Source organism: Talpa occidentalis, unplaced genomic scaffold, assembly GCF_014898055.3.
Source record: "Talpa occidentalis isolate TD23 unplaced genomic scaffold, MPIMG_talOcc4v2.1 talOcc4.17, whole genome shotgun sequence".
NCBI classification, from domain to species: Eukaryota; Metazoa; Chordata; class Mammalia; order Eulipotyphla; family Talpidae; genus Talpa; species Talpa occidentalis.
In genome coordinates, this window is record NW_023601754.1 from 57255289 (window position 1) to 57278476 (window position 23188).

General features: G+C 54.9%; 4 protein-coding genes across 5 annotated transcripts; 2 read left to right on the forward strand and 2 right to left on the reverse strand.

The window, feature by feature from the left end:
- Positions 1 to 817: 817 nt before the first annotated feature.
- Positions 818 to 11613, forward strand: NXF1 (nuclear RNA export factor 1). Its single transcript, XM_037517720.2, has 21 exons — positions 818 to 976; positions 2455 to 2638; positions 2847 to 3000; positions 3516 to 3599; positions 3697 to 3801; positions 3909 to 3989; positions 4078 to 4147; positions 4283 to 4371; positions 4511 to 4618; positions 4800 to 4909; positions 6675 to 6711; positions 7528 to 7596; positions 7675 to 7730; positions 7873 to 7980; positions 8093 to 8151; positions 8266 to 8381; positions 8495 to 8537; positions 9087 to 9159; positions 9672 to 9854; positions 11106 to 11166; positions 11280 to 11613. The coding sequence occupies exons 1-21, from the start codon at positions 949 to 951 to the stop codon at positions 11316 to 11318; spliced, it is 1857 nt and encodes a 618-aa protein (XP_037373617.1). The 5' UTR covers positions 818 to 948; the 3' UTR covers positions 11319 to 11613.
- Positions 11614 to 11738: 125 nt separating this feature from the next.
- Positions 11739 to 14678, forward strand: TMEM223 (transmembrane protein 223). The gene is made up of 2 exons (XM_037515697.2): positions 11739 to 12036; positions 12397 to 14678. Exons 1-2 carry the CDS (start codon positions 11739 to 11741, stop codon positions 12687 to 12689), a joined length of 591 nt encoding a protein of 196 aa, XP_037371594.1. The 3' UTR covers positions 12690 to 14678.
- On the reverse strand, positions 12147 to 14948 carry TMEM179B (transmembrane protein 179B). The gene is made up of 5 exons (XM_037517805.2): positions 14815 to 14948; positions 13908 to 14095; positions 13691 to 13825; positions 13473 to 13551; positions 12147 to 13265 (listed from the first exon to the last, which is right to left on the reverse strand). The coding sequence occupies exons 1-5, from the start codon at positions 14908 to 14910 to the stop codon at positions 13104 to 13106; spliced, it is 660 nt and encodes a 219-aa protein (XP_037373702.1). The 5' UTR covers positions 14911 to 14948; the 3' UTR covers positions 12147 to 13103.
- A 50-nt stretch (positions 14949 to 14998) lies between these two features.
- TAF6L (TATA-box binding protein associated factor 6 like) lies at positions 14999 to 23157 on the reverse strand. Of its 2 annotated transcripts, none has more exons than XM_037517715.1 (12): positions 23085 to 23157; positions 22296 to 22354; positions 21559 to 21718; positions 21193 to 21279; positions 20506 to 20656; positions 20301 to 20351; positions 19698 to 19792; positions 18422 to 18496; positions 18060 to 18280; positions 17631 to 17763; positions 15923 to 16051; positions 14999 to 15809 (listed from the first exon to the last, which is right to left on the reverse strand). In XM_037517715.1, the coding sequence occupies exons 2-12, from the start codon at positions 22301 to 22303 to the stop codon at positions 15039 to 15041; spliced, it is 1881 nt and encodes a 626-aa protein (XP_037373612.1). In that variant the 5' UTR covers positions 22304 to 22354; positions 23085 to 23157; the 3' UTR covers positions 14999 to 15038. The 2 variants fall into 2 exon arrangements, with proteins under 2 accessions (XP_037373612.1, XP_037373613.1); XM_037517716.1 differs by lacking the exon at positions 23085 to 23157 and adding an exon at positions 22876 to 23051.
- Between the last annotated feature and the right edge of the window lie 31 nt (positions 23158 to 23188).

Below are 23188 nucleotides of genomic sequence, written 5' to 3' on the forward strand. Positions count from 1 at the left end.
GGGAGGCTAATATGCTGCTTGGTCAGTCCTGATCAGGACCCACAGCCACATCATCCTGAGGTCACTCAGGTACCCCCATCTCATCCCAGAGGAAACTCGAGCTATGGAGACAGTCCCCACACTGGGCTGGCCCTGGTTCTCAGGGTCTTAGCTGACATTTTAATATTCCTGTTCCCCTGGCCTGGGCAGCTATTGCTGCCCGGTGTCAAGGTGTGGGCCTCCCGGGCCCATCCATCGTGGGTAGGGAGGGTTGTGGAGACAGTTACTGGCCGAAAGCCTGATAATGCAGTCCCTCATTTGACTGGACCGCCCTTGGGGGTTCGCATAAGATATAAATCCATTTAACAGGTTCTTGTTGAGCTCTTGGCACATGCCAGGCATGGCACAGTGCCAGACGCAGGAGGGAAAAAAGCTATGAATTAGATAAGGTCCCTGCTCTCGGAGTTTTCCTAGGCGGGAAAGGGAGGCACAGACTTGCCGCTGGCAAGGGGCTGCGCTGAGTTAACACTGGCTGGATTCTGCCCTGGGTCTGAGTGGTCACTCCCGCTCCAAAGCCCTCTTGGCCGCTCCTCCTGTTAAGTGCTGGGCTCCTGCCTTGGGCAGCTTCCTCAGGGCTGCAGCAAACTCCGGAGGTGCGGGCGGAGCCGGGAAAGCTGAGCGGGGGCGGGGCGGGGGTGTTGCTTGAGGGATGACGCGCTGACCTCGCCTCAGTGGGCGGGGCGTATCGAGCCCGGCCCCGCGCTCCTGCTCGTGCGCACGCGCCCCCCCCCCCGCACCCCTCCCCGCGGCACCGCCCACACCTTGGAGACGTCAGGGGTGCGACGTGCTTCGCGGAGTAAATGCGGCGGCGCCGGGCGTAGGAGCGCTTGGGTTCTGAGCGCCTGGGCGTTCGGACGTTTGGCGGCATCTGCGCCCGCGCTTGAGCCCGCCCCTGCTTCTCGTTGTGCTATGGCGGACGAGGGGAAGTCGTACAACGGTCAGTGTCGGGCCGCGGGTCGGGGAGCTGAGCGATCTGGGCCCCGGGTGGGCGGCGCCGGCCTAGGCCGCAGCCCCGGAGCGTGAGGCCGCGAGGGGCCCCGTGTCCGCGGGGAGAGGCGGTGCGCGGGCCGTGGGGGGCGAGGCACCCTGGGTGGGGCCTGGCCACCCTCGAGGGTGGGCGCCCGAGCTGTTGACTCGGGAATCCTGACGTTTCGAGAACCTGTGGCTCGGAGCGGGTGGTTTGGCCGTGGGGTGATGAGATTTCTTTGAACTTTGTGAGTGGTTGATGCCTGTCAGTTCAGTTTGGCGACCAGACTCTTGAATGTGAGTCAGTGCCCTGTCTTGTACTGCCTGTGCCCTATTTTCTACAGCGTCCGAGCGATCTTGCCCCCGCCCCCACCCCTGGGGCTTTGTCTTAATATTTTAGATCTACACGGGAAGTCTAGTCGGAACATTACACCACACCAGGTTTTAAGTCCATAGTAGTGATTTAGGAGAACTTGACAACATAGGTTTTAATTCTGAGTGGGCTCTTTCAAGCTTGAGGGAGTGAAATTCTCGACCTCGTTTTCCACCCCCTTGATAAAGGTAGTAACAGTTTCTATTTCCTAAGTTTGTGTTCGTTAAAGTGAGAGCATTCATATCAAGTCCGTGCAGCCTAATGTCTCGCCCTTGAGAAAGTCCAGGAGTGTTAGCTCCTTTTACTCATTTCTTTCTTTTTCCTAGGATCATTTCTTGTGGTTCATTATTTATGGCGTACTAGGTAGGGTTTAGGCAGATCTTTTGGGGGGAGCCATGGACCTTCTTTAAAGAAACTCTTCCTACATACCAGGACTCAAAGGGTCTTATAGGAGAACATTCTCCCACCTTGGATAAGCAAGCTAGCTGCTACTAGCACCTGCATCTAGGAGTTGTCTCTGGAGTTTACAAGGCTTTCTAGGTAAGGAAACAAGAAGGGCTCACTCCCAAAACTTTAGAGTAGCAATCTAAGAACAAGATGTTTAAAGAAGTCCTCGGCAAATCTATTTGTTGCTGACATTTTTGTTATTAGCAAAAGAAGTATTGTTTACTGAAAGCTGATCTTATCATTGTGATTGGCTTTTGATGTGAGAGAGGTCACCTTCCAGATTTTGAGGAGGACTAAGTAGATTTGGAAGACAGAAAGCACATTTCACATGACTTTCTGATAATCCGATTTATGTCCAGTTACACTTTCGGGTCACTTACATTTTTACTTCCTGCTTCTATTTTTGGTTCTAGTTTTTGCTTCAGTTTTCAAAAATCCTACACATTTTTCCAACCATTTTTCCCTGATGCTACCATCCCAGATAGAGGGGTCTTTGGACTGGCGGAGGAGCTTGCCTGGAGGTGATCTCTTACTTCATTTGATCATGCAGATTGCTGGGTATTAGGACTGCCACAGAGGGCTGCTGAAACAATGAGATATTTTCTAATTTGTGTTTTCTTTAATTTCAGAGCACGATGACCGCGTTAGTTTCCCTCAAAGAAGGAAGAAAGGCCGGGGTCCTTTTCGGTGGAAGTATGGTGAGGGGAACCGTCGGTCTGGAAGAGGAGGTTCTGGCATTCGGTCTTCCCGCCTTGAGGATGATGACAGAGATGTGGCAATGAGTGATGCCCAGGATGGTCCCCGAGTACGATAGTAAGTGACCAGTTGGTCTGTTGACTCTAGGAACCATCTGCTTCTGTAGTAGTCCTTTTACTGTTCTCATTACTTCTCTTTCTACCTGGGAGGCAGGACCAACCTAACAACTGAGTAGTAGCCTTAGCTGTGCTGATGATAGTACAGGAAGGTCTTCTCAAAAACCTTCCTAGCGTTTATGGATGTTTCCTTCTCTGCATCTTCACAGCAACCCTTATGCCACCCGAACCAACCGTCGGGGTGAAGCCTGGCATGATCGAGACCGTATTCATGTTACCCTACGGCCACGAGACAGACCTCTGGACAGAGGAGGGGCTGGCACCAGCCAGGATGGGACTGCAAAGAACTGGTTTAAGATTACAGTGAGTATCTTGGAAAGTAGGTAGTGCCGGGGAGTTAGGGGCTGGGCTCAGAGCCAAGGGGTTTATTCCACAATGAGACATCCATCCTTTCTCCTGAGAACTGGTGTCTCAGAGTACCTCAGAGCAGGCCCAGAGGCAGAGGGGGACAAGCAGGATGGGGAGGCCATCTGAAGGGGAAGTGTGATGTCTGTGGTTGGGGTGGGGTAACTCCTGGCTGTCTCCATTTGACTCAGGCCAAGTGTGGGGGTTGGGGTCCCTTGAGTTCTTTGAGGGGCAGGAATTTTTAGAATAGACTCTAACAGTTTGATTCTTTTGAAGAATAAGAAGTATAAGTGAACAGAAAGGAGGTTAAGGAATCCATGTCTGGCTGGAGTAGGAAACCTCTTACTGGTCCTTTCTTTAGACAATCTTTTGAAGCTTGGCAGAAGGTACGAAAGGAGCATTAGATTGGACCGGCTGTTGTTCAGCCTTACATATCACCGCATATGGTTCCCTGCTTTTCTCCTCACATCTAGATTCCTTATGGCAGAAAATATGACAAGTCATGGCTCCTGAGCATGATTCAGAGCAAGTGTAGTGTCCCTTTCACACCCATCGAGGTAAGCTAAGACCTGAGTGGCCACCAGGGAGGGCAAAGGGGCCATCTGGGCATTGGGCTCTGCGATCCAAGTGTAACACATGTATTTCCTCTTGCAGTTTCACTATGAAAACACACGAGCCCAATTTTTTGTCGAGGATGCTAGTACCGCCTCTGCCTTGAAGGCTGTCAACTATAAGATTGTGGATCGGGAGAACCGAAGGGTGTGTGTAAAGGGCCAGGCTTGGCTGGGGTGGGGCACTGGTGCTTAGGGCAGGGGCTGGGTCTTGGCGTCCTTGGAGTTCACCCTGCCCTTGTGTCCCCCCTGCAGATATCTATCTTCATCAACCCCTCTGCTCCACCCCATACTGTACAGAATGAACTGAAGCCAGAGCAAGTAGAACAGCTAAAGGTAAGGCACGTTCAGGTAACGTGCTTCCGCCTCATCTTGCCAGTCCTCACAACCCCAGCGACGCCTCTACTTTTCTTTCCCTCTGCAGCTGATCATGAGCAAACGCTATGATGGCTCCCAACAAGCACTTGACCTCAAGGCCCTCCGCTCAGACCCAGGTGCAAGTGACGGCAGTTGTTGTGGGTAGATGAAGGCCGAGGGGGTCTGCCAGGCAGGGAGCATTGGGATGGTTGGGTGTGCGTGCTGCCTGGGCCAGCCCTCTCAGACTTCCTGTCCTTTTCTGCTTCCTGAAGACTTGGTGGCCCAGAACATTGATGTTGTCCTGAATCGTAGAAGTTGTATGGCAGCTACCCTCCAAATCATTGAAGAAAACATCCCTGAGGTGAGGCCTCTGTCCAACCACTAAGGAGGAAGCAGCTGGCAGGGGTGTTCAGAGGGAAGGTGGGGGAATGATGGGGTTGGGAGGCAGATTTATCTCTGCTTTCCTCATGGCCACTGCACCCTCTTAACTCTTCCCACAGCTGTTGTTCTTGAATTTGAGCAACAACAGGCTCTACAGGCTGGATGACATGTCTAGCATTGTGCAGAAAGCACCCAACCTAAAGATCCTAAACCTCTCCGGAAATGAGGTGAGAATGGCGGTCCCTGTGTGCTCTTGCTGGGGCACTCAGAGTAAGGAGAGGGCTTGCGCCATGGTACCAAGGGGCAAGGGAGGCATGTCAGATGAGGGCAGTGGGGACTAGCTTGTGGGAGCCTGGCTGCCTCTCTTCACCTGCTTCTCTTTCCTGCCTTTGCCACCGTCCTTTGTAGTTGAAGTCCGAGCGGGAGTTGGACAAGATCAAAGGGCTGAAGCTAGAAGAGCTGTGGCTCGATGGAAACCCCCTGTGTGACACTTTCCGAGACCAGTCCACTTACATCAGGTCAGTTGTAGCCTCTGTCCCCCCTCCTGGGGACCTTCACCCCCTGGGAGGCTAGCTCATGCACCCTGACCAGTGCCCATCTGCAGGAGCTGTGCAGCCCTGAGCTGGAACCACCGGTTCTTTTGGGAGGATCACATGCTCCTCCTTTTCGTCTGTCCGTGTGTCCCAGCTTTGCCCCGAGGTCTCCTTTCCTGTCTTCTCACCTGACTACTTGCTGCTGGCACTCTGGCCTTGCTCCTTCCTCCCTAAACACGGCCTTTTCTAGAACCTCCCTACCCTGTTCCAGAAAGGGCATCTCTCCTTTCCTGATGTGACCAGGGATGTCTTGTATACACCTCATCTCTGAAGTTGCCTTGTGCCAAGCACCTGGTGTTGCTGGGCTGACAGCCCTGCCGACCTGAGACGGCCAAGGGGCCTTTCTTCCTTTGCCGTTTGCCAAAAGGCCCCTCTTCTCACGATCACTTGCTCAAGGGTGTTGCCTGGGCCTTGCACCCACGTCGAGGTTGAGGCCTCCCGGACACTGGTGCCATGAAGTTTGTCTTTTGCCCAGTGCTGTGAGCTGGGCCCTCCCTGGAGAAGAAACCTGGGTTCCCTGAGACACGCGACCAGAGCTGGGCCCCGCCATCAGGCGAGCGGTTCCCAAGGCAGGTCCTGGGCGTGGAGGCCATGGGGGCAAAGGCTACCAAGGAGACAAAGAACTGACCCTCTTGGGGGGCACTGCCCCTCCCTCACTCGCACACCTCACATCACCCTGTTTGGCCCCGGAGGATGGCTGGTTAGCCAGAGACGGGTAAGATTCCTCAGGGAAGGAACAACCTAAGACAGGCACAGTCGCAGAGGGGCCATCAGGAGAGAACTTGGGGGCCAACAGAGGTGGGGCACAGACCCTCACCCCCCCAACTTGGCAGGGGCCTGAGCCCTTACTCCTTCTGAGGGGAGTCTCCTGCCCCCATGGCTGCTTCGCTTCCCACACCCAGCTCAGATCGGAACCCAGGGAGCAGATGGAGGCCTGGCCGACAGCCGCTGCCCTCTCACTGCAGCAAGCGATTGTTCCCCTTTTAAGCCTTGGAGCCCAGGGAAGAGGCAGGTGAAGGAAGGGGCTGTGTTGGGGTGACGTCTTCCCTTTTTTCCCCGTTTTTTCTAAACGCTTCCTTGCCTTGTAGCTCTCTTGCTTTTTCTTTGCTCTTTCCTTTTCTCTCCACTCCTCTGTATTTGCCTCATCTGTCCCTTGGCCCTGCTCCATCTTACCTGCTCTTCCCCTGTCCTCCTCTCTCCGTTCCTTGGCCTACCCTCCTCCTGAGCCCGCCTTGCTCACCTCCCTGCCCCCACATCTGTGCCATCCCCATGGTGTGTCCTGGTCTTGGCCTGGGCCAGACCTGGCAGAACTGATGGATCCCTGTTGAGGCAGCGGAGCCCCTGGGCTCCCACCCCACTCCCTCCTCCCGGGGCTGCACAGGTGAGTAGGTGGAAGGTAAGGGGGGCAGGGAAGGGAAGGAGAGCCTGGGCTTAAAGCCTGGGCTGGGAGCGCTGCTCCTGTGGCACTCGGGCTCAGGCCGAGAGAAGTCAGCCTTCAAGGCGTTTCTGGACCGGGCACCCCGGGTAAGGCGGGGATGGGGCCTTTTCTCCCAGAGCTCAGAGGCTGGGGAGGAGTGAGGACGAGCAGGACGGACCGGGCTGTCCCTCGGGTGTGGTGTATTTGCTCCTAGAGCAGCCAGGAGGCACGGTGGCTCTGAAGCGTCACTCACTTCTGTCCCGTTCTTGACAGCGCCATTCGCGAACGATTTCCCAAATTATTACGCCTGGTAAGTACGTTTTCTTTTTTTTCCAACCAAGAGAAAATCAAGTTTACTAACGTTAATAACTTAAAAGGGGCCTCCCCAGTGGCGCAGCAGTTGAGTGCTGGGTTGCGAAGCTGCCCGCAGCCTCTGCAGCGCCGGTTCGATCCCCGGCTGCTCCCCGGCCACTGAAGGAGGGGCCCACATGGCGCGCAGACCTCTCCTGCCGCCCGCTACTCCCCTCAGCAGTGTACTTCGGTCCTTCTGCCTGCTCTGCTCCCCGCTCTGGCTCTGGTGAATTCTCTCACCCTCCCGTGCTTCTGACTATACCCAGTGCTTGTATAAATAAATAAATAAATCTTTAAAAAAGGGGAAAAAAAATAACTTAAAAGGGTGGACTGAGCTTCAGCTCACTATGTGGTGTCTTCACAGAAGTACAGTCAACTTTCAGAGACATGACAAGACAAAGGGGATTCCTGAGCTTCTCGGGCAACTTGCTGTGGGGGGGTGAATGTATGGGGGCCACTGGGAGGTGGTCGGGCTTGTCAGTGGCCTGTTACTTTTGCTTTTAATGGGTGTGGTATCTCCCACCCCAGGGCCTTGGGGTGTTCCTTATTACTGTTAACTTGGGGACATGGGTCCCTTTGAGACTCTGACAAAGGCTTTAACAGTCCTTCCCAGAGAGATGCTTATAGACAAGAAGAGGTGTCTGGCATCTATGGAGATTGCTGGCCCCTTCCCTGGCTCCTTTACACGTGACCTCTGACCCTTCACTGGCCTTCCTGCCTATTCATCCAGCCTTCCGTTCTGGTTTACGTGGACGACTTTCACTTCCTTCTGCAGGATGGCCATGAGTTACCCCCGCCCATTGCCTTTGATGTTGAAGCCCCCACGATGTTACCGCCCTGCAAGGTGAGGGGCTCAGAGTTCGAACTTGTGTGTTGGGAGGAGAGTGTTGGTTACATGGCCCTAATACCTGTTTGATCCCAGGGAAGCTATTTTGGAACCGAGAATCTGAAGAATCTGGTCCTGCACTTCTTGCAGCAGTGAGTACCCCAGCCCCATGTCCCCTGGGCTAGAGAGGAAAGGTGGACTGGACTCTCAAGGAAACAGCTCTGCTTGGAAACTGCCAGGGCCCTTGGGCCAGGCCATGGGACTCAGATCTTGCCTTCTCTGTCTTTCTCACAGGTATTACACAATTTATGACTCGGGAGACCGGCAGGGACTCCTGGACGCCTACCACGATGGGGCCTGCTGCTCCCTGAGTATCCCTTTTACCCCCCAGAACCCTTCCCGGTGAGTATCACATCCAGAGCATGCCCAGAACCAGAGTACCCCAGCAAGTGCAGGCTAGCCCCTGCCAGCGGCCATGCTGCTCAGACCACTGCCACCTCTTCTTCTCCTCCAGAAGCAACTTGGCTGAATACTTCAAAGATAGCAGGAATGTGAAGAAGCTTAAAGACCCTAGTAAGTGTGATGTGAGCAAAGCAGGATGGTGAAGGGGATGGGAGGGAACCGGTGACAGCACACGTGTGTACAGCAGCCACTTACCTTAGCCTTCCCCGCACCCTCTGCCCACAGCTCTGCGGTTCCGGCTGCTAAAGCACACGCGCCTCAACGTCGTCGCCTTCCTCAACGAGCTGCCCAAAACTCAGCACGACGTCAATTCTTTCGTGGTAGACATAAGTGCCCAGACGGTAAGCGCTTACTCCCCCTGACAGCAGCTTGTAATCTGGAAAGGACGATGAAGAAATCAGGGGCTCGGGTTCTGGCGGGAGCCCACATGGTAACGATGTTGCTTCTCTTCCAGAGCACTCTGTTGTGTTTTTCTGTCAGCGGGGTCTTCAAGGAAGGTGAGACTTTCAGTCCTGAGTTTGCAGCTCGTGTCTTTCTCATCTCTCTCGGCTTACCAGCCACCTTCTCTTCCTGACCTCTTCCATTCTGCCCCCGAGCCAGCTTCGTTTGGCCTACCCCCTCCACCTGTCTTCCCTGTCTGGGGTCTGGGAAAAGCTTGAGGATTAGGAGGACACGGACTTTGGAGTCAGGCAGGTCTGAGCTTAACTCCGAACCGTGGTTTTCTCTGGGCAGTCTCCATGACCTCTAAGCCTCATGAGGATTTTGTTTGTGGAAGGGGGTTCTTGTTAGCCATGCCATAGTGGTGCTATGGGGAATGGATTAAGTGGCTTCTACATCGCTTGCCGCAGGGGCTGGTATATAATTGCCCTGTCAGGAGCTGTCCTCCCAGACCTCTGACACTTCACCCTTCTCTGCACCCCTGAACCCGCATAGTCATCCTGATTGGGCCCACTTAGGGCACTTTGTCACCACCACCATGATTTGAGAGGCTGTTAGGATAAAGAACAAGCAACTCAAAAGGGTCATTTGCCTTTTTGTCATTGCAGTGGATGGAAAGTCTCGAGATTCCTTGCGAGCCTTTACTCGGACCTTCATCGCTGTTCCTGCCAGCAACTCGGGGCAAGTGTTAAGCTTACCACACAGGGCACCAGGCTGTGCCAGAAGGAAGGAGGGGGTGGAGTCAGTCCTCGGGCTAAGTTCCTAATTTCAGAAAGGCAGAAGGAGATGAGAGGAAGTGGCTTGGATGGTGGTGAAGAGCCTCCCTTCCAAGTCAGGCAGCCTGGGTATTTTCATCTCGACTCTACTGCTTGTAGCCAAGGACAGGCTTCCTCCTCTGGAAGCTGGTATAACAATATTCACTTCCCCAGGTCTGTTGTGAGGATAGATGGGGTGAGGCACGCTGCTTTGTTTTTGAGGAGAAATGTGTCATGTTTGTATGTTTGGTAGATAGTCCTGTACATGGCGTCCACGGGAAAGGTGAATGCCATGCGGTGCCAGCTAAGACTGCGTGGGGCACCTGGCGGGTGTTGAAGGAATCTAAGTGTTAAGAAGTGTCAGTATCTCGGACTAGGGCGGGTGCTGGGAGGGTGAAGTTATCTGTCCAGCTATGTGAGTTACCATCTGTCCCCAAGGTTGTGCATCGTAAATGACGAGCTATTCGTGCGGAATGCCAGCCCTGATGAGATCCAGAGAGCCTTCGCCATGCCAGCACCCACGCCTTCCTCCAGTCCAGTGCCCACCCTCTCTCCAGAGCAGCAGGAAATGCTGCAGGCATTCTCTACCCAATCTGGCATGAACCTTGAATGGTCCCAGAAGTAAGTGCACAGCATGTGTAAGAATGGGATAAACTGAGGTAGGGCTGATAGTAAGTGCTCCTGAAATTTTTTAAAAAAGATTTTTTTATGGATAAAAGAACTGGGATTTAAGCCAGACGTATGTGGGGGTAAGAGCATTCACCAGAGAGTGGGGAGCAGAACAGGCAGATCCACTGAAATGCACTGCTGAGGGGAGTAGCGGGCAAGGAAGGAGAGGTCTGCTGTGCCATGTGGGTTGCTCCCTGGCCAGCCAGGGATCAAACTTGTGCAGCAGTGGCTGGCAATAGCTTGATAGTGCTGTCTTTAACCTCTGCACCACCAGGAAGGCCCCTCCTAAAATTTTTTTAAGTCAAAAGTTGCTTAAAGAAACAAATAGTCTAGGGCCTCCTCAGTAGTGCAGCAGGTTGAGCACAGTGCTTGTGAAGCTGTCCGCAGCCTCTGCAACGCAGGTTCAATTGCCGGCCGGCCAGGGAGATTCCCACATGGTGCAGCAGACCTCTCCTGTCACTCCCGCTGCTCCCCTCAGCAGTGTATTTTGGTTGTCTGACTGTTCTGCTCCCCACTCTGTCTCTGGTGAATCCTGTCACCCTCCTGCCCCTCTGTCCTGTACCCCAGCTCTTGTATAAAAATAAATAAACCTTTTAAAAAAAAGGGTCCATAAAAAGATTTGTCCTGTGCATAAATTAGTATAACAACTGCAAACCTAAACGAAGTCCCTTTTATACTGTTGTGCAACATGTCTTTTTATCCCATAAACCTCTTCCCTATCAGAATCAAAATTACCTTGGTGGTCTTGTTAACTGTTTAATATTCCTTTCAGTTCAGTAGACCATGGGCAGATATGGATTTTTCATTTATATTAATAGTGCAGGAATGTATAGAATTATTGGCATCTGGGAGAGTGTTTCTCTAGGATGGATTTAAAGCAGCATTTGGTGGTCAGGGGACTGTATTTCAGGTTTTTGTTTTTAAGGTTTTATTTATGTGTAGAAGAACTGGGGTGTAGACCAGAGGTGCAGGGGGTTGAGAGGATTTACCAGACGCAGAGGTGGGGGAAGAACAGCCAGATTTACTGCTGAGGGGAACAGTGGGCCAGACAGGAGAGGTCTGTTGTTCCCTGTATCAGTCAGCTCCCCGGCTGAGGATCAAACTCAGGCCTTCCCGGTGATAGCTGAGTCTTAACCTCTAGGCTACCAGGGAGGCCCCATGCATTTTAGTTCTAATGGAGATGCCTGTTCTTCCCCTGCTCAGATGCCTTCAGGACAACAACTGGGATTACACCCGATCTGCCCAGGCCTTCACTCTGCTCAAGGTACGTTTTAGGAATAGAGCGGCAAAAGGGCAGGGCTTTTAGCAGGGTCAGATAAGCTGGGATTTCCTGGGCTCAGACTGCCTGGCGTTTGCTGACCTTTTTGTTTTCTACAGGCCAAGGATAAGATCCCAGAAGTGGCGTTCATGAAGTGATAATGCCCCAGAAGCAGCCCCCTGTAAATAGTGCTTGGATAGTGATGTCTCCTTGTCATCTTTGTCGTCTTCTCTCTGGCTGAGGCCACCCCGTGACTGTGACCGAGGAGGGAGAGCTGCTGGATCCCTCTCCTCACCTGCCTTCTGGAAGATTCCAGAAGATTGAGCTTCACTGGTGCGACGAACCCAAAGCTTACTTTGTAGAACTGACACTAAACTATTCGAAGGACTTAGGTGCTTTGTGTACTTAACCCCAGAACCCTCCCTACTTTTTAAGATAAAGAGCGGTATTGTATTTCCTGTCCCACTCCTGGATTACTTGAGCCCAGGCTCTGCTGGCGGCTCTGGGGCCGAGCGCGGATGCTGCACGGGGCGGGGCGACGCGCCGGAAGTCCCGCCCCGGAAGCGGCGCGGGCGGCCATGGCGGCGCCCGGGGGGCTGTGGCCGGCTCGCCTGCTCGCGACCCTGCGGAATCTGCCCGCGCGCCGGCCTCTGCACGACGGACGCCCAGCGCGCGACGTGCTGCTGTATGAGCATGAACGCGGCCGCTTCTTCGTGGTCCTCGGGTTCTTCTGCGCCGGCCAGGGCGTCTTCTGGGCCTCCCTGGCCGCGGCCGCCTGGGCCCGACCCCCGGCCGCGGCGCCTCCAGACCGCGGACGCTCGGACGTGCGCTCAACGCTCTGGCGTTACGGGCTGGCGGTGGGCTGCGGCGCCATAGGTGAGGCGTGGGCCGCGCCCCACTCGGCATGCGGGGCGCCCTCGGACAGAGCTAGCCCTCTTTGGTCTGGCCCTTGCAGGGCGACCTTGAGCGGGCTCCTGAAGCTCTGCACCCGCTTTCTCGTCTTTAAATGGGGCTGGACCTATTGGATGTGAATAGGTATAGTATCTGTTGCCAGAGGTGGCGATAGACTTCAGGTGGTTGGGAGGAATGACGGAGCCTGGGTTCTGGGGTGTAAGAACTCAGGTATTAATGTCGCCACAGTATTTTTTATTCAGGGAGCATTGGGAGGGTCGCCGCTTAGCGCTCTGGTGAGTGTGGGGGACCCGGGCCTCACCCCAGTCTTTGCTCTTCCCTCAGGTACCCTGGTGCTTGGTGCGGGTCTTCTCTTCTCCCTCCGCTCTGTGCGTTCAGTGACCCTACTGGCCGGAGGGAAGCAGGTTACCCTCACCACTCACGCCCCGTTCGGCTTGGGGGCCCATTTCACGGTTCCCTTGAACCAAGTGTCCTGCATGGCCCACCGGGGTGAAGTCCCTGCCATGTTGCCTCTGAAGATCAAAGGCCGGCGCTTCTACTTCCTCTTGGACAAAGCTGGACATTTTCCCAACACCAAACTCTTTGACAACACTGTGGGGGCCTACCGTTCCTTGTGAAGAAACCAGCTGGAGTCACTCACCCCACCCAAAGGGGAGTAAACTGAAACATAGGGTGGGACAACCACCAAGGCCACACTCAGAGCCAAGATTAGCAGTAAATAAAGGCAGCCATCCCAAGGGCATCTCCCTGACAGTAAGTTTTGATGAATGTCTGGTTAGCCTTCATTCCCTCCCACTCCCTGGAACCTGAACTTTTAACTTTTAACATCAAGAACTCAGTACCATTAGGAAGAAAGTAATATAATACTTTGGTACAAAAAGGAGGCTGTAGGAAGAGGAATGGAAGGGGAAGATCATGTTTCCCTCGTGGAGGGAGAACAGGCTCCCAGCGTAAATGGCCATGCGGGGGCAACAGGATTGCAGGCACTTGGGGCATGGAGTCTTGGCTGCAGGAAGCACTCAGGTTACTCCTCAGGAATGGGAAAGCCGCGGCCCAACAAGAGTGTCTGTCTCGGAGCTCCACACAGGGTCCCCCCTCTGCAGAGGAAGGTATAGTGTGCTTTCAGACTTCCACTGCACGAGCTGGAGCACCAGGACCACACACCACAATACCAGATTCACCCAAGAAGAGGTCTGTGGGAGACAGGAACAAAGCATGAGGAGTGGGGCCATCCAGCTCACCCCCATACCTCTCATCTGTTTGCTGCCAGGCTGACAAGCCCTTCAGCTCCTCTTGGCCTCTTACTGGTAGGACAAACTAGGAGCACTCATGGTTATAGGTGTCTCTGAATCTCAGTGTGTCCCTGGGTCTCCACCCGACATTTCAATCCCAGGACTCACTTCGGCATTGTGTAGATTGGAGTAAAATTGCAAAGCGGTTCCAGGGGGTGTCCAAGAAATTTTCTGGGCTTCAGAGCAGCTGTGAGGTCAAAGAGACATTTGTGAGAAAGCAGGGATATAGTCGACACAGCTGCATCTAGGTCCTTGGCCATAGGAACCCTTGACTTGCAGAGGAAAGGTAGTCAGCCCCAGCCAGGCACCCCGCCCTCTCCCATTACCTAGTTGTAGAGTTGAGGGAAATGATGGATTTGCAGAGAGAACTGGTGCCAAACCGAAGGATACAGGCAGACACTAAGATCAGGAAAATGGCTATAGCTGAGATGGCCAATGCAATTCGGAGCCCTATAGGGCCTCTGAGGAGGAAGAGAACAAGCTTTGTAGTTGAGATGGGCCTTCTCCCACCGCAGCCCCTGGCCCTCAGAGTGGGGCAGTCACCTGTGGGAATCCTCGATGCAGCTGCTGTAGGCCCAGAAGAACAGAAGCAGGAGACAGTAGAGGGCCAGAAGGCCAGAGGCCCCAGCCACAAAGTAGCAGAGGGATGGGGCCGAGGGCTGGGACAAGGCCAAGGTGGAACCATTCCTGGTGACCACACCATATAGGGGACAGCTGCCCCTGAAGGAGCCCTGTGGAAAGAAGCTTCTAAGTCTTAGATTTCAAGTCTGCCTCTGCGTGCAGGTTCCTGGCAGATGTAAGGGACAACGCAGGCCAAGGCCACCCTACAAAGGTATCTGCGCACTGCCAGTTCGTTTCCTGGCCAAAAGACGCGTCGAGGGCCAGCTGAGGCGATCAAACCTGCAATGGCCAGAAGAATCAAGAAATAGGTGATAGTGATGGTCTCCCTTGCGTGCGGAAAAGCTAGAGTAATCAAGACCTTGGGTAACAACGATCTCCGATGCTTTCTAATCTATAAATTGGGCGTGGCTGGCAGATGACGTGAATTTGTATTAGCAAGACAGCCTGGTTGGGGTCAACAATGTAAACGCTACTGCGTTAGCGTTCTGTGTGCTGCAATGACGTCTCCACCCACCATGCTTTATTTCTTGACGAAGTTCAGCACAATTTCTGATGTAAGGGAGGGAGAGCCCGAGGGTATTTCGGTGTCAGAACCGGGGTACGGTTATGCAGCGGGAGCAGTGAGACCAGGCCAGGTCTGAGGACTTAACCCCGTGGCGAAGAAGCGCCTTGCGAGCACCACCCGGGCGGGCGCGGGGGCCGCTTGTCCCCGCGGGCGGCGCGCCGGGTCTCGCCCGGCCCGGCAAGCCGCGCTCTCCCCGCGTCAGGACCGGCCGGCCGCCCACCTACCCGCCCCGACCCCAAGGCTGATCCCGCTCCGCAGCCGCACCTTGGTTCGGGTCAGCGCTGCGGCCACCACGGCCCCGCACAGGAAGGCGGCAGCGAAGAGCGCGAGCTCGAAGCGGTGCAACCAGGGCAGCGCCATGGCGCCCTCGCCCCCAGGAAGCGCCGCGCAGGAACCAACCGCCCAAGCCCCGCCTCCTCCGGCGCGACCACGAGCGCGGAGACGTCACTTCCGGGCGCGAGTTTATTCACGGGGCGGGGGCCGCCGCGTCAGAGCGGCAAGTACAGCGAGTAGTCCGAGAGCGCCCAGCGGCGGGCCGGGCGGCTGGTGCGGCCGATCATGGGCAGCTTCTGCACGTAGCGGGAGGCCGGGCTGGGCCCGTACGGCGCGGGGAAGGCCGTCTGGAAGAGGCGTCCGCGGCAGCGCCTCCCGGCCTGCCGCCCGGCGATGATGAAGCGGAAGTGGGGGGCGCCGCGCGGGGCGAAACGGCTCTTCTGGAAGACGTCGCGGGTGCCGGCGCCGGGGTCCTGCTGCCGGGGCGCCCCCCGGGCGCGGTGCACGCGCGGCAGCGGCCGGCTCTCGGAGGCGGCGGGCGCAGAGGCCGAGGGTGGGCCGCCGCCCCGGGGGCTCTCGTCTCCCTGCGGACTGGCCATGGCGTTCGCCGTCAGCTGCGGCATCTTCCGCACCGAGTCCGGCGCGGCCGCCGGCTCCTTCTTGTCTCCGGGCGGCCGTGGGGCCGTGGGCGCGGGCTGACCCGTGCCGAAGCGGGTGGCCAAGCTGTCACCGAAGAAGGCGTAGAGCTCCCGGTAGATGTCCGCCAGGGTCACGGAAGGGGAAGGGTCCTCTGGTCCCACGCCTCCGGGCGGCAGCGGGAGCCCACCCCCAAAGCCTGGCTCTGCGCTGCCAGCGGAGGAAGACTCCTGCAGCAGAAGGCTGTCCCAGGGCAGGTCGTCCGACCGCCGCCACCCGCTGCCGCCTGGACCCCCCTTTTGGGACTCTGCTGCCTGTGCCTTCATCTTCAGGAGTCGTTCTACGGCCACCTGTGAGAGTAGAAGGTATGGGCTAGGCAAGGACTAGGAGGTATCCCAGGCCATCGAGTGTCCCAAAGTAACAGCTCAGGCAGGGAAGGGGACTGGAAGGGCCTGGAACTCACCAAAATGGCTCCGTAGACTTTGTGTCCATCTGCTTTAACCTGAGCATTAGATACTGAATAATCATCCAGCACAGCCTGAAGATTTGTCCAGTAAGTGGACAAGTGTGGATAGAGGACTCGTTCTACTGCCTGGATGGGAGAGAAGGAAAACAGTAAGCATCTCTTTATTGCTCACTGCCTCAATATCCTTTTCCACGAAAGACCATATTTTTAGCTCCAGCACTGAAGCGGGCTTGATCCTTGTGAATTCCCTGCTGGCACATTCATCTATGGTTTATTTGGTACCTACTCTAAGCCTGAGCCTTGGTTAAGCACTGAGAAGAAAGGTCAGATGCAAACCATGTAATGTACCCTATTAGCGCCAAAACATGCCAAGGCTAGAGGGTGTAAGTAACACTCAGCTGAAAACTGAGAAATTTATCTACCACCCCATACAGTCAACAGACAAGTATTCTGGTGCAGTGAACCTAACTCTCAGTTGCAACTACCTGCACTAAAACAGACCTGGACTCTGATTACATAATTTTAAATCCTGTGATTAATTTGGGGGAATGCAATTAAGACATTCAAGGAAGAGTATCTCAATCTCATAGCACAATCATAAAAGAGAAATACTCCCGAACTCATTCTATGAGGCCAGTATAACCCTAACACTAAAGCCAGTACAAGAGAAAACTTATGATTGATTTCAATCATGAATTAAATCCTCTAAAAATTTAGCAAACCAAACAGTGCATTATATCCTAATAAAACTTGGGGTTTTTTTTAAAGCTACCTAGTTTATCCTAGAAATGTAACGATGGTTTATTATTAGAAAATGGGTATTCAGTTAATCACATTAATAGATAAATGCACATCCTTGGAATCAATTAAAAATATACAGAAGAGGGGCCTCCCCGGTGGCGCAGCAGTTGAGCGCTGGGTTGTGAGGCTGCCCGCGGCCTCTGCGGCGCCGGTTCGATCCCCGGCTGCTCCCCGGCCACCGGAGGAGGGTCCCACATGGCGCGCAGACCTCTCCTGCCGCCCACTGCTCCCCTCAGCAGTGTACTTCGGTCCTTCTGCCTGCTCTGCTCCCCGCTCTGGCTCTGGTGAATTCTCCCACCCTCCCGTGCTTCTGACTGTACCCAGTGCATGTATAAACAAAAAAACAAACAAACAAATAAATAAAAGCATGCCTCTATTAAAATATATATATATATATATACAGAAGAGGCATTTGACAAAAGTTCAACATAAATGAAGACTTAATGTCATTAATGATGTCCATTCTCTCCAAAGCTGAACTAATATAATTCCACTAAAAATCTCAATAGCAGTAAAGAGAATTTACCCCAGTAGGCAAGAAAGGGTCAGCAGAAAAATCTAATATAACCTGTCATTAAGAGGCATAACCATTTGATAACCTTGACAGATGCTAAGAAGGTAGCTGACAAAGTTCAAAATCCAGCTTTATGATACTCAATAGAAGAAGACTGAAGGGTAGCTCCTTTATATGACAAAACAGTGAGCAGAAACTTATAAAATGGACACAGTAACATCTGCCATGTAGATTTTTGAAAGAGAAAGGCAGGCTGCCATGGAGCATGGCCTGAGGCAAGAATTCAGAACTCAGCAGCAGTGAGCATACACTTTTCTGATACAAGACAAATCCTACTTTCTAGCTACAAACAGAGCTCTCATAATCTGTGAGAAAAGCTGGGGCCCTCACCTTCCAGCCAAGGGCATGCAGGCCCACCACAGCCCCGTAGTGCGAGCAGAGAGGCCGCACAGGGTCAGCCAAGACCTTCTGCAGGGAGAGCAGGATTTGTTCATACAGGCCACTCACAAGGTCCCCGTGAGTCCTGTGGAAACAACGTTCAATCAGAGTAGGGAAGGAAGCCGGGTGCTGCCCTCTAGGCTCCAATCACAGCAGAGAGAAAACAGCATGTGAAAGGCATGTGGTCAGTGAACAGGGCGGTTAGGTTAACTGGTCCGGGACCTGAGCATTGAAGGAACAAAATCTTATCTGTCACCCAACTGAGAAGTTCAAAGGGCAAGGTTCCCCTGACCTTTCAACATACAGCCTCAAAGCCAGAGGATGTACCCATGTCCCTGCCCTAACCCACTCAGCTCCGATCAACTCTGGGCCCGGTGCTACCAGAAGATGTGGCTGAGCAGGAGGGCAGCGCCATCCCGCAGAGTCCAGTGGTCGTTCAGGGGATTGATGGAGGCCGCCAGTGGCTCCAGGACGCAGTAAAGGACACTGCCCACCAGCGAGCGGACGTAGGGCCCCAGGCAGAGGTGTGGGTTCCGAACCAGACTCCGTGCCACTTGCAGGAGCCGGTGCAGCTGCTCCAGGTCATGGCTTACAGACTTTACCTGATGGAAGAAGGAAGTTCAGGGAGACACAGGGGTGCGGGCAGGAGCCTACTATTCTGAGGGCACCTGCGTTAGCCTGACATTGTCCTGGGTCATCTACTCCCCACAAACATCGTCCCCTGCCCCAGCCTGGTTACTTACCCCACTGACCACATAAACGAAGTAAGGCAGGAGCGCGGCAATCTTGGAATTAGTCTGCAGGTCCTGGAGCGCGATCTGAAAAGGAAGGGGTCAGGCTGTGCCACATCCGAGTATAAACCAACACTTTCTTAAAGGACATTTGAGCACAAATATTAACATTTTATTGTAGTAGCAACATTCCAAATGTTCATATGCTTTGATTCAGCAGTTCTACAAAATTTAACCCCCATAAAAGAAACGTCCTCACATGCAAACCCCTGCTGTGCTGTCTGTAGTAATAAACCGAATACACTCTAAATGGTCTAACATTTTTAACTGAGAAAAGCAGCTGTTCTAAAAGCAGATGTGCACTATGACAGCACTCTGGTTCACACTGATCATACTTTATAGACATAGGAAAGGCTGGTAGGGTGATTTTATTGAAGACTTCCATTCTGTGTTTATATCATAGCTCTTGTATAAAAATGTATTAGAATAAACCAATGTGAAGAACCATTTTGATCTGTGACACACACACATACCCCCACCCCCCATACTCCTCTGCATAAAGAGTCTAAGGAAGATTCTGTGGAAGCAGACAACAGGCTAGTGAGGAAGGAGCTCGGCTCTCAGTCCCTGCCCAGCTGCCTGCAGTGTGCCTGGGGCCCGGGAGCCTAGTTGCCAAGGCAGGGATGCCCGGCAGCCACCCTCGACTTAGTAAGGGAAGCAGCAGCAGGCGACAAGAAGTCATGGAGTATGGGAAACCCTCCCACCGAGAAAGGCCACATGATAGAGCAGAGCACCAAGCAAGCACTCCCCTGACGGAGGCCTGACCTGGTGCCATCCAGTGGGCCCTGTGCAGCCCCACAGGCCCCATCCGAAGGCTGTCTGCCCTGGAGACTGCGGAGGCAAGGGCCAGTCTCTCAATCCTGGCACCCTAATCTGGCCCCTCCGCTTCCTCTTCTCTCCGGTCCAGGCTACTAAAGGCTGTACCGTGGCTGCCCCACTTGGTCCCAGGCCACAAGGCACCCCAAAGAGTAGGTTCCAGAATTAACATGTGGGGAGACTGAGCACTCGAGCGCCAGAAAGGGCCGTGCTGAGCTTCCCATCCCCCGAGAAACAGGCTTCCTTACTGGAGCAGGAAGGAGAGTCAGGACTGGAGGAGGGCCAGCCTCAGGGCACTAGGCCTCAGAGCAGCTGCCCCCCACCTCAGTTAGTCACAGGAAGGAGACACCTGAAAGATTTCACTGGAGTCTAAAAGTTTAACTTTGGGCCCCAATTTGAGCCCCTGGCTCACCTTCATCAGCTGTGGGTCATCCCCCAGCACAGCCCGAGTCACTTGCTGGTAGTACTTGAGAAGGTCATCGGTCAGGGAAGACACAGCACTGGGCACTGTGAGAGGGTGGGAAAGGGATGGTCAGTCAGAGTGGAGAGCTCTGCCCTCTCCCAGCCTCCCCAGCCTGCTCTCCCCATACCCCAGGAAGCCCGTTCAGCCAGGACTCCCAGAGTAGAACCACCAGCTGCTCTGAGCAGCCAGCTTAGTCCTGACCTTGCAGGCCAGCCTCCCACTCACCTGTCCCCTGTCGAGCAGATCCAACTCAATCCACAAGTCCCAAGTCTTGAAAAGCTCTGCTCAGCAGACCCCAGAAGTGAGACTGAGACACACCCCCTGCCCCCGCAGCAGGCACCCAGACTTCCACACTAGCACCCACATGCGACATTATGTGGCCTGCAGGCCTAGACTCCCAGCACCAACTCTGGGCCTCTAGGCAGGGACAGAGCCCATCAGCATAGAGCATCGGAAATACTTGTCAGACGAGGACTCAGAGGTATAGACATGACCCTGGTCCCAAGGGAGGCCAGTTTGACCCGAGGGCCTGTTCCTCACACCATCCCTCACCTGATCCTTGAGGTGCCAGGTTCCCTTTGCCATCTAGGTAGGAGACGTGCACTGCAGCCAGAGCAGAGAGATGGGTCAGCCGGCAGTCTCACCCCTAGCAGTACCACACACCTCTCTAAGTTCCATCCCATCGACCAGCCAGCCGGTCCCCACCCCTCTGACAGCCAGGTCCTATCTCCACCCCACACAAGACCCCGGCAGCTACCTCTCACAGCTGTCTCAGCACAGCCTTTGGGGATGTTGGTAGATAGGGCCAGCTCCACCAGGTTCACCTCTCGGTCCTCAGGGAAGTAGAGCTCACCCTCCCTGGCAGGGCGCAGGGGCAGAGCCTCCTGGGATCCGTAACCACACACAGCCTGAGGAAAGACAGGGTGGGCCAGCAGGCTGAATCTGGGGACGGGGTTCTAGCAACCAGGCAGGAAATCCAGAGGTCCTAAGAGGTGGGTAGCTGGGGCTTCAGGTCATCGCTGGCAACACAGCTGGGGCATCCAGTGCTCTCTGGGTCAGGGGACAGATCGAGGTCCCTCCCATAGGGGGTGGTACCTGCAGAAGCCAAGCCCCAACCCCTGGGCCTCCTCAGTCAGACTCACCCAACTGAGACAAGACTGCCCTCCTCTAAACACACCCTTCTCCCCTCTACCCATGCCCAGAACAACTATGCTGGACCTCTAAACACCCACATGGAGCTCAGGCTCCTCCCGCACCCAGAATGCCTGCTCTTCTCACGCTCAGCATCCCTTTAAGACCCACTCAAGCCCCAACTCTTCCAGAAAGTCTTTCTTAACCCCTGGCCCCAACAGCCTCTTCTCTGCATTCACAGCCCCACAGGCTAGGCTGGGTACCTCCCTCATGGGGTGTCTGGCCAGCCAAGCTGGGCTCCCACCCCACTCACCTCCACACTACTCCACCTGAGGGCCCTGTTGAAATCCTCCACGGTCAGCTTCCGCCGTTTGGTGTGTTTCATGAATTGAGAGCTATTCTGGGAGAGGAGGAACAGAGTCAGGGTGTGGGGTGGAAGAGACAGCCAGTGAAGAGACAGCCTGGAGAAGAGGCAAAAAGGCCACCAGACCAGCAGTTAGAAAGCCTGGCTCTCACTCTGCTGTTCTGCAAACACCCACACCCCACATGCCTCGGTGTCTCCTGTGCAGAAGGCGACATTCGCTGCTTGGCCCACCTTAGCAAGAGCAGTGCGGGCGCTTCCACCTGCCCCGCAGAGCTCCTGCAGGAGGGGGTGGTGGGAGGGAGGGGGGGCTGGTACCTGGGTGGCCTCTCGGAGCCGGTAGCATACATCCTCTGCAAGCAGGGCCGCCACCTCATCGCTCAGCTCCAGGCCTGTGCTCTCCGCCATGAGCCGGACGGACTCCCGTGGGATCTCCACAAACCGCCGCTCCTCTCGCTCAGACATGGCCCCGATGGAGCTGGGAGCGGAGGGGCAGTTTGAACAGCCGCGCCATAGCCCAGGGAGCCCAGGAGCAGGACTGCGGGCCCTGTCCAGCAGACTTGCTGGGCACCAGTGACCTCCAGGTCCCTAAACCCAACGGCAGCCTGCCTGGCCTCCACAGCATTTCTCCCAATGGCTCCCCACTGCCTTTGAAATAAAATCCAAGCCTGTACTTGGCTCACTGGCTGGGGGTGTGCACCTCCATCTGAGACATCTCTGCCACTCTCTACCCCACTCTCTAAGGTGGTCTGCATTCCTGCTCCAGGCCTCCTTTCATTTCCTCAGAGCACCTTATTTCAAGCTGTCCACATACTCAGTTTCCTCTGCTTGGAATCCTCTTTCCCTCCACCCCCAATGCCTTTGTCTAACAAACTGCTTGCATCTTAAGACCTTAGTTCAATGTCACTTGCTCAAGGAGGTCTTCTCCGACCCCACGATGTCCAGGGCCTTGGCCTTCAAAGCAGTGGTCAGTTTGTGCAAAGGCACTGGTGTCACATTTTGATAACACCTCCCTCCCCATTCCATGCCAGCATGGAGCAGGCCTTTTTGCTCACCTTTGCATCCCCAGCGTCCAGCAGAGTGTCAGCACATACTATGCCTCAATAAACACTTACTGAAAAACAAGACAAGGAATAGAGAGGAGGTATTTTTTGAGCAATACTGCACCCGAGGCACTGAGCTCAGCACTTTATGTGGATTACCTCATTTTATCATTTTATCCTTCTTAACAATGAGAAAGGTATTCTGTAGTATGTCTATTTCACAGCCAAGGACATTAAAGCTCAGAGAGATTAAAAGCCTTGCCCAAGATCATTCAGGGAGCACTAAGTGGGGAGCGGGACCCAACCCCTGTCCCTAATACCAGGAGCTACCAGCTGTACGACAACAAGGCCTGAATTCGCAGACTGGAAGGGTAGGCGTTGGAGACCCGCCAAAAGGTCGCTACGACGCCTCAGTTTCCCCATCTGTAAAATGGGAGCAAGAAGCCGGCCCGCGCGGCGCGAGTTTCCCTATTATGTGCCCGCACCAAGACCCACGAAGTCCGGGCTCTGACCCAGGTCTCCCGCTCCTCAGGCTCCTCTCGGCCGCGCGATCGCCCACTAACCACGCAGGTTAGGGGGCGTGGGCACTGACCTCCACCCGCGGGGAGAGGCGCATCCTCCCCGCAGCGGCGCAAGTCCCAGATCCGCAGGCGGCGGGGTGGGTGGAGGAGGTCAGGGGTTACCGAACTTGGGTCACGTGCTCAGCGGAGGGGCGGGCCCCCAGCAGAGCTGGCCCTAAGGCCGGGAAGAGTGCGGCCAGCGGCGGCACGGGGGCCCCCGGACCTGCGAGGGCCTACTCACCGGAGCGCTGCGGGCGGCGAGGGCGGCCACCGACACCGCAGCGGCCGCAGCTCCCACTCTCCTGCTCACACTAATTCCCTCTCCGCGCCCAGGCCCCGCCCTGC